This window comes from Callorhinus ursinus, unplaced genomic scaffold (assembly GCF_003265705.2).
Source record: "Callorhinus ursinus isolate GAN/ISIS: 27379988/994484 unplaced genomic scaffold, GSC_fseal_2.0 scaffold137, whole genome shotgun sequence".
NCBI classification, from domain to species: Eukaryota; Metazoa; Chordata; class Mammalia; order Carnivora; family Otariidae; genus Callorhinus; species Callorhinus ursinus.
Window position 1 is genome coordinate 155466 of NW_027397199.1, and position 12277 is coordinate 167742.

General features: G+C 41.2%; 1 protein-coding gene across 1 annotated transcript; it reads left to right on the forward strand.

Annotated features, from left to right (window-relative positions):
* Window positions 1-162: 162 nt before the first annotated feature.
* ZNF891 (zinc finger protein 891) lies at window positions 163-9615 on the forward strand. The gene is given in 9 exon segments (XM_025861616.2): window positions 163-318; window positions 6421-6671; window positions 6673-6873; window positions 6875-6966; window positions 6969-7265; window positions 7268-7554; window positions 7556-7745; window positions 7748-7939; window positions 7942-9615. Coding segments are annotated over 8 exon segments (1704 nt in total). The 5' UTR covers window positions 163-318; window positions 6421-6432; the 3' UTR covers window positions 8148-9615.
* Window positions 9616-12277: the final 2662 nt, after the last annotated feature.

Genomic DNA, 12277 nt, shown 5'->3' on the forward strand with positions numbered 1-12277 from the left:
CGTCCCACACATATTCCCCCCTCCCCCCGGCCACGCACGCACGCGCCGCGGCCTCTCCCCCGGGGAGCGCAGCCGGGACGCGAGCCCAGAATCCCTCCGCGGGGCGGGCCTGGGCGGCGCGGGGCCTCCTGGGAAATGTAGTCCCCGCCCTTCGGCTTTTTGGGGCCTCGTAGCGCGGGAATTGGGATTGCTGCTTTCCTCCTCTGGCCTGGGGGCCTCCGGACGCCGCCGCCGGCCCGCCCGCCCAGCGCGCGCTCTCCTCTCCCTTCCCGCGGCTGACCGGTGGTTCTGACGCCGAGGCAGGTCCCCCAGGGACAGGTGAGCGTGGAGGAGCGCGCAGAGTTGAGGAGACGGGGCCCGTGAGAGGGGACGTGGGGGGCAGTCGCCCCGGTGCTCAGCGCCCACCCGAGCTCTGCGGGCCGCCGGGCCTGGCCCTGCGTCCGGCCGGGAGACGGGGGCTGGGAAGACGCGGAGCCGCGCCCGGAGTGTGGGGGGCGGGCGGCCGGGGGCGGACCGAGGAGAAGCCGCCTTGGTGAGTGCCGCTGGCGGTCCGTGGTGGGCGTCGTGCACGGACCCGCACTCTGTGCGGGAGCTTTTCTTCGATCCGTCTTAGTCCCTTCATCTATTAATGGGCTGCATCACTGTAACGAGGTCTCTGTTCTCTAAGGCAAGCCCTAAATTAAAAGGGGCTTGAAACTATATGAACCTTATTTGGACCGTAAGTCAAAGAAATTGCTTGAAAAAAATCTAATGAGATGACGAAAGTTTGAACATTGCCTATATATTTGATATTAAGCAATTAATGCTAATTTTGTGGGTGTGACTATATCCTGGTTATGATTTTTTAAGATTTTTATTCAGATAAATTCTGGGGCGCCTGGCTGACTCAGTCTATACAGCATGCAACTCGCTGTCCGGGTGGAGTTCAAGCCCCACGTTGGGCATAGAACTTACTTTAAAAAAAAATACTTATACAGAGGGGCGCCTGGGTGGCTCAGTCGTTGAGCGTCTGCCTTCGGCTCAGGTCATGGTCCCAGGGTCCTGGGATCGAGCCCCGCATCGGGCTCCCTGCTCGGCGGGAAGCCTGCCTCTCCCTCTGCCCCTCCCCCTGCCCCTCCCCCTGCCTGTGTTCCCTCTCTCGCTGTGCCTCTCTCTGTCAAATAAATAAATAAAATCTTCAAAAAAAAATACTTATACAGAGATAAATTGTGAAATGTTTACAAATAATAGAGCATCCCCAGATCTTCAAAATACAGTGGGTACAAGAGTGTTCATTAAATGTTACTATTATAGTAACAGTAGTTTTTCTGCTTGTTAGTAATTCTTGCAAATGTTCCTCAAACCCTGTTTGAATGTGGTACTATTTTATTACTTTAGTACACGGTCATATTCAAGTTGTTAGTATTTTGCTTAGGGTTTTTTCAGAGTTCAAAATTAAAATTGCATTTTAATCTTCTTTCCTTGTACCTCTGGGGGGTCTGCATATGTGGGGCCACAATGGGGTGGAAGCCGGTGGCCCTGGCGGTGAAAAGAATTTCCCCGGGTGGAACAAAGGAGATAGACGTTTATTGAACCCACCGCAGGGGGTGGGGCGGCTGGGCAGCAGAGGAGAAACCGTCCGCAGCAAGGCACTGGGAGGGGAAGGTGAGGAAGTACGGAGATGCGTGGGCATTTTGCTGCTTTTGGTAACCACCGGTTTGTAGGTAGCCCGTTGGTCAGCTGTTTTAAGGTGGGTCGCCTGATGGGCAGGTGTGTGTTCAGCCAGGGGTCACTGTGGGCCCTTTCCACGTTCCATCGCTTCAGCCTCTGCCTAAAAGAGGCCTCTTCGCAGTACTGTTTTTTGTACCGTAAAAGGGTTTCACAAGTCTCGTGAATAATTTGGGAAGCATAGATTTTTCTTTCCTCCTGTTTTGTAAAGTAGTTTTTCCATTGTAAGTTTTGGGCTCAAAATCTCTAGGGGTAGATATTTGACTTCTGATTCTTTTTTTTTTTTTTTTAATGGTTGTTGATGGATTTGTTTTACAGTTCTTAGTCAATTTGGACACTTAAGGTTTTCTAGAAAATTGTTCATCTCCTGTGAATTTATAAGTTTGGTGGCATAAAGTTGTTCATCCTAATCTTCTATAGTGATTTTTTAGAGATTTTAAAAATCACGGCTTTTTAGTGATATTTTAAAATCATTGCTGTAATAATTGTAGCCATTTTTTCTTTTTTGAGCTTAAGTCCAAGACAAGGTCATTGATCTCCTTGCTGAAGGTGTGGTGCCCTCCAGCACAGTCACTGGCTGTGATGAGCTTCCCTGTGATGAGCTGCTCAGGTGGTAGGTGCCAGTGTGAACTTCATCAGTCACTGTGGATTCCAGGTCTGCAAACACTGCCCTGGGCACCAGCACCTGTCTCACTGCAGAAGGTGTTGAAGGAGTCATCTCCTCCCCCAGTGGTCTTGTCAGTTGGCATCTGACCATTGGGCTGGATGCCCTGTTCCAGGCAGTAGAGCTCCCAAGCAGGCATTGCCAATCTGAACACCAGCCTGGATGGAAATGAATTTGCACATGGTTGCTGCTTTGTGGCTGCTGAGCAGATGGCAGAGGAGGAGAGGTTGTTGCTTCTTGCAGCGCCACTCTTAGGCCGTCGATGGAAGAACTTGCCTTCCCTCGGAATTTTAAAAGTGGGCAAAGCCAAATAGAAATGAAGCAGTGTTACCATTGAGAAGTCCTATTCCACACCTGTTACTGTTCTTTTGTATGTAACCTATTTATCATCTCTTGGAACCTTTAGATTTGTCAGTTTATTTTTGGTATTCAAAACTTTCATGTTGATAAGTTTAGTTCCAGTCTTTTAAGAAATTGCCTGTTTTGGGGCGCTTAGGTGGCTCAGTCGGTTAAGTGTCTGCCTTGGGCTCAGGTCATGATCTCAGGGTCCTGGGATGGAGCCCCACATTGGGCTGCCTGCTTCTCCCTCTCACAATGCCCCTTTTCCCCCCTTCCACTCCTGCTCTCTCTCTCTCTCACTCAAATAAAATATTAAAAACAAACAAAAAAAAGAAATTGCCATTTTGATGGGTCAGTCCTTACATATTTCACTATTTTAAGAATTTCTCCTGTATTTGATTCTCTCTTCTGTTTTTTCTTTCTGGAACTCTGAATAATCTGGTGTTGAACCTTTGAAATTGATCATGTAATTTTCTTACCTTTTTCTTTGCTTACCTCTTTTGGGAGTTCTGCTTTCTGGAAGAGTTCCTCAGCTTTATCTTTAAATCTTTTTACCTTTTTTTGTTTTTGTTATTATACTTTTAAATTTCCTAAGATCACTTATTTTGTGATTTTATATGTTAAAAAAAACAGCCATACATCCTTTTAATGTTTTATGAATGAAATATCTAATGATTTTTAGATTTATATTATGAAAATTTCAAAACACAAAAAGGTATAACAGATACCCTTGTATCCATCACTGTTTTGAAGCAGATCTTTTACATGATATATTGTAAATATTTCAAAATCTCTCTCCAATAATAGCTCCTTTAAAAATCAAAAAATATATTATCACATCTACAGAATTAGCAGTACTTCTCTAATATCAAATATATAGGCAGTGTTCAAAGTTTTCTGTTATTTCGTAAGTGTGTGTGTGTTTTGTTTTTGTTTTTTGACTCATGGTCTAAATAAGTCTCATGCAGTTTTAGGTCTCTTAATTTAAGGTGTGCCTTAGAAAAATTATATCCCATTCTTGTTTCAACTTGCATTTATCTTATGAGCATCTTTGAGGATGCTGCTGTCACTTTGAAATATGCCAGTGTTTTTCTCACTTTTTAGGACACTATTGACTTCTAGGTTGAAACTTTTCCTTTAACACTTTGAAGATATTATTCTGTGGTCTTCTGGCTTCATCTTTGGAGCTAAAAAGTCTGTAGTCAGTATAATTGGTATTTCTTTATAGGTAATTTGCCTTTTCTCTCCAGTAACTTCAAAATTTTACTCATCATTCCTGATGCCCTACAGCTTATTTCCAGTGTATCCAGTGGATTTCAGAAATTTCCTCAGTGTGGTATGTGGTACATACATACACTTGGAGGTGAAGGGCTCATATCTTTCTTTCAGCTTAGGGTAAGAACAACCATTATTACTAGTATTACTTCCTTTATATTCCCTCTGTCCTCCTCTTCTAGAATTCCTGTTACATACCAATTTATGTCTTTGATCCAGATGGGAATGGGAATGGGAATGTGTGAAGTAGAATTTGCTTTCCAAACAGATAGTCAGCTGTCCTGACACCATTTAAGAACTACTCCATCCTTTCCCCGCAGTGATTCATAGTGCTGCCTTTATCGTATATTAAATGTCTAGCTACACACCAATCTGTTTCTGAAGTTGTTTTACTTTTTATTATTGCCCCATTACCATCTGTCTAAGTTACTAGAGATTTAATTTTTTTAAGATTTTTATTTATTTATTTGACAGAGAGAGAGCAAGCACAAGCAGGGGGAATGGCAGGGAGAGGGAGAAGCAGGCTCTCCACTGAGCAGAGAGCCCAATGTGGGGCTTGATCCCAGGACCCTGGGATCACAACATGAGCCAAAGGCAGATGCTTAACCAACTGAGCCACCCAGGAGCCCAAGTTACTAGAGATTTATAATGCTTTTTTTTTTTTTTTAAGATTTTATTTATTTATTTGACAGAGAGAGATAGTGAGAGAGAACACAAGCAGGGTAAGTGGGAGAGAGAGAAGCAGGCTTCCCGCCGAGCAGGGAGCCCAATGCGGGGCTCCGTCCCAGGACCCTGGGACCATGACCTGAGCCGAAGGCAGACACTTAACGACTGAGCCACCCAGGCACCCCAGTGCATTTTTAAATATAGTAGGGTAAAGCACTATTTTAGTAATTGCCTTGTTATTTATGTACCTTCATTTTGCTATAAAACCTTAAAATCAAATTGTCATTTCAAAAAACCCTTATTGAATATATAGATTAATGAAAATCCAATGCAATTCTAGTTAGAGAAAAATTGAAATCTTTATAATATTGAATCTTTCCATCCATGATCATGATGAATCCCTCCATTTATTCAGATACTTTTTCCTGTTTGTCCCTAAAGTGTTCAGTTTTTCTAATTAATTCTGTAACTAGAAAAGAAATAAAACATGGGGAATTAAGGAACAAGTCCAGAGTACAATTCTCAGCTTAAAAAGCTTTAACCAGAAGACAAAGTAAGTTCCTTTTTGAATAGAAAGCATAACTGTCTAATTTTTTTTTCTTCTGAAAGAAGGGTATGGATGGGGGGAGGTTCCTTCACAAAACCTTAATTGCCATGGACTCATTCAGCTTATTCGTTTAATATTTATTGAGTGTCTGCCATGTGCTAGGAATATTCTAGGTACTTGGAATACAGCAATGAACAAATCAGATGGAATTCTATTTCTGTACAGTTTACACCAAAGTTACAGACTTACATACACTTCTGGTTTAAGGACATAGAATCTACCTGTCAAAAATATTTGTCTAAATAAAATTGCCAATTCTGTGATTTTGTTCATTAAAATTGAACTCTATTGCAGCATTGAGATAGAGGGCTCACATTTGAAGGTTATCATCTATCTGCAAAAAGTAACACCTGTAAAAAACTAGCATAACAAATTGCATGATTTGTTGTGATCTTAAAAGTCTCTAAGCATTCATTTTTTTGTATTCACACTGTATCTTTTTAAAATTTATTTTAAAGCCTTTGTAAAAATTGTGTAGAAAAGTACTGTGCCATCTTATTAACCTTAAGACCTCATTCCCAAAGTTTGGATCATGGATCATACTTCTTTGTTGATCCCATTCAAGTTCTAGATAGAATAAATTATCATGAGGAAACATATACTCTGGGGAGAGAGATTGATTTGGTGGTAATCAAATGAACATTTGTTTCAAAGTCACATATCTACCTTTAACAACTCCAATAAAATTCCCAAGTAGGAGCTAAATCATCAGTGCTGTTAATTATGTATGAGGTTATTCAGGTAAACAAGTTATATATAGGAAAGTAAGCATACCTAGAATAATTAAGTTTGACAGGAAAATTATTTTCCTATTCCAAAAGTTAACTAAAACGTAGCAAAGTATGCACAAAATTTAATTAATTAACCATGCCTCTTTGAACTGATTCTCTTTAGCTTTAATCTTTTTTCTTTTAATAATGCATGCTCTTTTCACACCTGTGCTGAACAGTAGTCTCCAGGAGAAGCTAGTACAACTAGCCAAGTTCTAGAAGGGGGCCAAAGATGACAATATTGTATGTGACTACAAATCCCTGTGAAGATTTTAAGCTGATCAAACCTTGCTGGGAGTAGGGGGGAGGGTCAACAATTTTTCTTTTTCCTTGCCAACAATGGGGCTTTGTTTCCACCTTTCTTTTACCTGAACCTGCCTCTTTGGCTACAGGGAGGACACCCCATGAAATGCCTTCATTCCCTGATTGGATCAGAGGAACAAGAAAATATCCTGATCTCTGTACCCTATTGTGCAGGCAGATATCACTTTCAGACTCTCAAGATGGCAGCCATTGACCTATCCCTCATATGGGCTCTGCCAACACAGGATTCTGCCTGTTTATACGTGAGAAATACTGAGGAAGAAAGGATGGTGACTGGTTTTCCAGCAACCTGGTTACAGGTACCAGTGACCTTTAAAGATGTGGATGATGCTTGATTCTGATCAGAGACGAATTTACAGAGATGTGATGCTAGAAAACTATATGAATCTTACCTCAGTGGAATATCAATTAGGGAAGCCTACTATGATCTCCCCGTTGGGTCAAGAAGAGATAAGAACTATGAAAAGGAGACTTCTCTAAGGCACCTATCCAGACTGGGAGATTCAACTTAAAACCAAAGAATATTTTTAGGGAAAAATCATCCAATGGAGTGAAAATGATAAAATTCATAATGGACAGTTGGTCCTCCACATTAAGTGAAGACCAGGAATGCCATAGATCAGAAGACAGCACAAGATCCCAGAGGGAAATTTGAGGGAAGTGACCCAAAAGAAAACAGCACCTCAGGAGAGATTCTATGACCATCATGAATTAGAGGAAAACTCTAAACTTGGATCAAAACTTGTTTTTTGAAAGAGAGTCTCCACTGGTAAACATTGCCATAAATGTTACTTAGATATTGAGAGTTTGAAACATAATTCAATCGTAAACAATTTCAAGAGAAACCGTGTAAGAGGGAAGCTCTGTGAAAGTCATAAATATGATAGAGCTCTGTGGCATCTTGAAAAAACTCAGCACAAAAATGTGCTTGCTTCAAACATGGTATACACCTCAAGCATAATAATATGCTTCCTATATATAACAATTTTCATATGGTGGAGAATTCCTATGAATGTAATAAAAGCAAGACTTTTTGTCGTCATCCATCCAATAGGCCACAGGAGCAAACTCCTAATGGAGAGAAATGTCATAAATGTAATCAATGTGGGAGAGCCTTCAGAAAACTTTGTAATCTTATTTTGCACAAGAAAAGTCACATGGGCAAAAAACAATATGAATGTAAAGAATGTGGGAAAGTCTTCCAACGATTCCTCAACCCGAAGGAGACATGTAAGAACTCACACTGGTGAGAAACCCTACAAATGTAATCAATGTGGAAAAGCTTTCAGTCAAAAAACATCTCTTAAGATTCATGTGAGAACTCACACTGGAGAGAAACCTTATGAGTGTAATCATTGTGGAAAATCCTTTGGCACAAGTTCTTACCTAATTGTGAGAGAATACATACTGGGGAGAAACTCTATGACCGCAATGACTGTAGAAAAGCCTTTACTATACGCTCAAACCTTAAAGTTCACAAGAAAATCCACACTCGAGAGAATCTCTACAAATGCAATGACTGTGGGAAAGTTTTTAGTGGTCTCTCATCCCTTAGAATACATGTGAGAACTCATACTGGAGAGAAACCCATCAATGTAAGGAATGTAGGAAAACCTTCAGTGTTTCCTCTTCCCTTAGGAGACGTGTGAGAACTCACACTGGAGAAAAACCCTATGAATGTATTCAATGTGGAAAAGCCTTGAGTCGGAGTTCTTCACTTATTATACACAAAATTTATACTGGGAGAGAAACTATAAATGTTATGAATGTGGAATTGATTTATTCATTGCCTTAAGGTGGACTCCAACTCATTATTTCAGGCTTTATCGCCCAAAATAAGCATTTAAGACTATAGTCCTCTAGGGGCGCCGGGGTGGCTCAGTCGGTTAAGCGTCTTCCTGCAGCTCGGGTCATGATCCCAGGGTCCTGGGATCGAGTCCCACATCAGGCTCCCTGCTGAGCAGGGAGTCTGCTTCTCCCTCTCCCTGCCACTCCCCCTACTTATGCTCTGTCTCTCTGTCAAATAAATAAAAATAAGTAAAAAATCTTTAAAAAAAGACTATAGTCCTCTAAATACCTCTTCAACTATGTAACACATTTTGGTCTGTTTATTTTAACTCTAAATGTCGTATAAAATTTATTATGATTTAACGAGTCTATAGCTCTTTAGAATTGTTTTCAAAATAGTTAAAAGTTTGCAGTTATTTTCTTATTTTCTTTTTTAAAAAAGACATTCATTTTAGAGAGAGAGAGCAGGGGGCAGGGGGAAAGGGAGAGAAAGAATCCCAAGCAGACTCCCTGCTGAGTGTGGACCCCAGTGCAGGTCTTGACCCCACAACCCCAAGATCACAGCCCAAGCCAAAATCAAGAGTCAGATGCCCAACCGGCTGAGCCACCCAGACACCCTTATTATTGTTGATTTCTAAATTAACTGCATTTCTAGGAGTGCATCCATTTCTTCCAGTTTATCTAATTTGCTAGCATATGGTTGCTCATAATATGTTCTTATAATTGTTTGTATTTCTTTGGTGTTGGTTGTGATCTCTCCTCTTTCATTCATGATTTTATTTATTTGGGTCATTTCTGTTTTCTTTTTGATAAGTCTGGCCCGGGGTTTATCAATCTTGTTAATTCTTTCAAAGAACCAGCTCCTAGTTTCGTTGATCTGTTCTACTGTTCTTTTGGTTTCTAATTCATCGATTTCTGCTCTGATCTTTATTATTTCTCTTCTCATGCTGGGTTTAGGCTTTATTTGCTGTTTTTTCTCTAGCTCCTTTAGGTGTAGGGTTAGGTTGTGACCTTTCTTGTTTCTTGAGAAAGGCTTGTATTGCTATATACTTTCCTCTAGGACTGCCTTTGCTGCATTCCAAAGATTTTGAACAGTTGTGTTTTCATTTTCATTTGTTTCCATGAATTTTTTAAATTCTTCTTTAATTTTCTGGTTGACCCATTCATTCTTTAGTAGGATGCTCTTTAGCCTCCATGTATTTGAGTTCTTTCTGACTTTCCTCTTGTGATTGAGTTCTAGTTTCAAAGCACTGTGGTCTGAAAATGTGCAGGGAATGATCCCAATCTTTTGGTATCGGTTGAGACCCTGATTTGTGACCTAGGATGTGATCTATTCTGGAGAATGTTCCATGGGCACTAGAGAAGAATGTGTATTCTGTTGCTTTGGGATGGAATGTTCCTAGAGATGTATAAATTACCAAAACTGAACCAGGAAGAAACAGAAAATCTGAACACACCTATAACCACTAAAGAAATTGAAGCAGTAATCAAAAATCTCCTAACAAACAAAAGCCCAGGGCCAGATGCCTTCCCAGGGGAATTCTACCAAACATTTAAAGAAGAATTAATACGTATTCTTCTGAAACTGTTCCAAAAAACAGAAATGGAAGGAAAACTTCCAAACTCGTTTTATGAGGCCACCATTACCTTGATCCCAAAGCCAGACAAAGACCCCATCAAAAAGGAGAATTACAGACCAATATCCTTGATGAACATGGATACAGAAATTCTCACCAAAATACTAGCCAGTAGGATCCAACAGTACATTAAAAGGATTATTCACCACGACCAAGTGGGATTTATCCCTGGGCTGCAAGGTTGGTTCAACATCTGCACACCAATCAACGTGATACAATACATTAATAAAAGAAAGAACAAGAACCATATGATCCTCTCAATAGATGCAGAAAAAGCATTTGACAAAGTACAGCATCCTTTCTTGATCAAAACTCTTCAGAGTATAGGGATAGAGAGTGCATACCTCAATATCATAAAAGCTGTCTATGAAAAACCCACAGTGAATATCATTCTCAATGGGGAAAAACTGAGAGCTTTCCCCCTAAGGTCAGGAACACTGCAGGGATGTCCACTCTCACCACTGCTATTCAACATAGTGTTAGAAGTCCTAGCCACAGCAATCAGACAACAAAAAGAAATAAAAGGCATCCGAATCAGCAAAGAAGAAGTTAAACTCTCACTCTTTGCAGATGATATACTTTATGTGGAAAACCCAAAAGACTCCACCCCAAAACTGCTAGAACTCATACAGGAATCCAGTAAACTGGCAGGATGTAAAATCAGTGCACAGAAATCAGTGGCAATCCTATACACCAACAATAAGACAGAAGAAAGAGAAATTAAGGAGTCGATCCCATTTACAATTGCACCCAAAACCATAAGATACCTAGGAATAAATCTAACCAAAGAGGCAAAGGATCTGTACTCAGAAAACTATAAAATACTCATGAAAGAAATTGAGGAAGACACAAAGAAATGGAAAAACGTTCCATGCTCATGGATTGGAAGAACAAATATTGTGAAGATGTCAATGCTGCCTAGAGCAATCTACATATTTAATGCAATCCCTATCAAAATACCATCCACTTTTTTCAAAGAAATGGAACAAATAATCCTAAAATTTGTATGGAACCAGAAAAGACCCCAAATAGCCAGAGGAATATTGAAAAGCAAAGCCGGCGGCATTACAATTCCGGACTTCAAGCTCTATTACAAAGCTGTCATCATCAAGACAGCATGGTACTGGCACAAAAACAGACACATAGATCAATGGAACAGAATAGAGAGCCCAGAAATGGACCCTCAACTCTATGGTCAACTTATCTTTGACAAAGCAGGAAAGAATGTCCAGTGGAAAAAAGACGGTCTCTTCAACAAATGGTGTTGGGAAAATTGGACAGCCACATGCAGAAGAATGAAACTGGACCATTTCCTTACACCACACACAAAAATAGACTCAAAATGGTTGAAAGACCTAAATGTGAGACAGGAGTCCCTCAAAATCCTAAAGGAGGGGCGCCTAGGTGGCTCAGTTGTTAAGCGTCTCCCTTCGGCTCAGGTCATGATCCCAGCGTCCTGGGATCAAGCCCCGCATCAGGCCCCCTGCTCTGCGGGAAGCCTGCTTCTCCCTCTCCCACTCCCCCTGCTTGTGTTCCTGCTCTCATTGTCTCTGTCAAATAAATAAATAAAATCTTTATTAAAAAAATCCTAAAGGAGAACACAGGCAGTAACCTCTTCGACCTCAGCCGTAGCAACTTCTTCCTAGAAACATCACCAAAGGCAAGGGAAGCAAGGGCAAAAATGAACTATTGGGACTTCATCAAGATGAAAAGCTTTTGCACAGCAAAAGAAACAGTCAACAAAACCAAAAGACAACCGACAATGGGAGAAGATACTTGCAAATGACATATCAGATAAAGGGCTAGTATCCAAAATCTATAAAGAACTTATCAAAGTCAACACCCAAAGAACAAATGATCCAATCAAGAAATGGGCTGGGGTGCCTGTGTGGCTCAGTTGGTTAAGCGACTGCCTTTGGCTCAGGTCATGATCCTGGAGTCCCAGGATCGAGTCCCACATTGGGCTCCCTGCTCAGCAGGGAGTCTGCTTCTCCTTCTGACCTTCCTCCCTCTCATGCTCTCTCTCTACCATTCTCTCTCTCTCTCAATAAATAAAAATCTTTAAAGAAATGGGCTGAAGACGTGAACAGACATTTTTCCAAAGAAGACATCCAAATGGCCAACAGACACATGAAAAAGTGCTCATCGCTCAGCATCAGGGAAATCCAAATCAAAACCTCAGTGAGATACCACCTCACACCAGTCAGAATGGCTAAAATTAACAAGTCAGGAAACGACAGATGTTGGCGAGGGTGTGGAGAAAGGGGAACCCCCCTACACTGTTGGTGGGAATGCAAGCTGGTGCAGCCACTCAGGAAAACAGTATGGAGGTTCCTCAGAAAGTTGAAAATAGAGCTACCATACGATCCAGCAATTGCACTACTGGGCATTTACCACAAAGATACAAATGTAGTGATCTGAAGGGGCACATGCACCCCAATGTTTATAGCATCAATGTCCACAATAGCCAAACTGTGGAAAGAGCCAAGATGTCCATCGA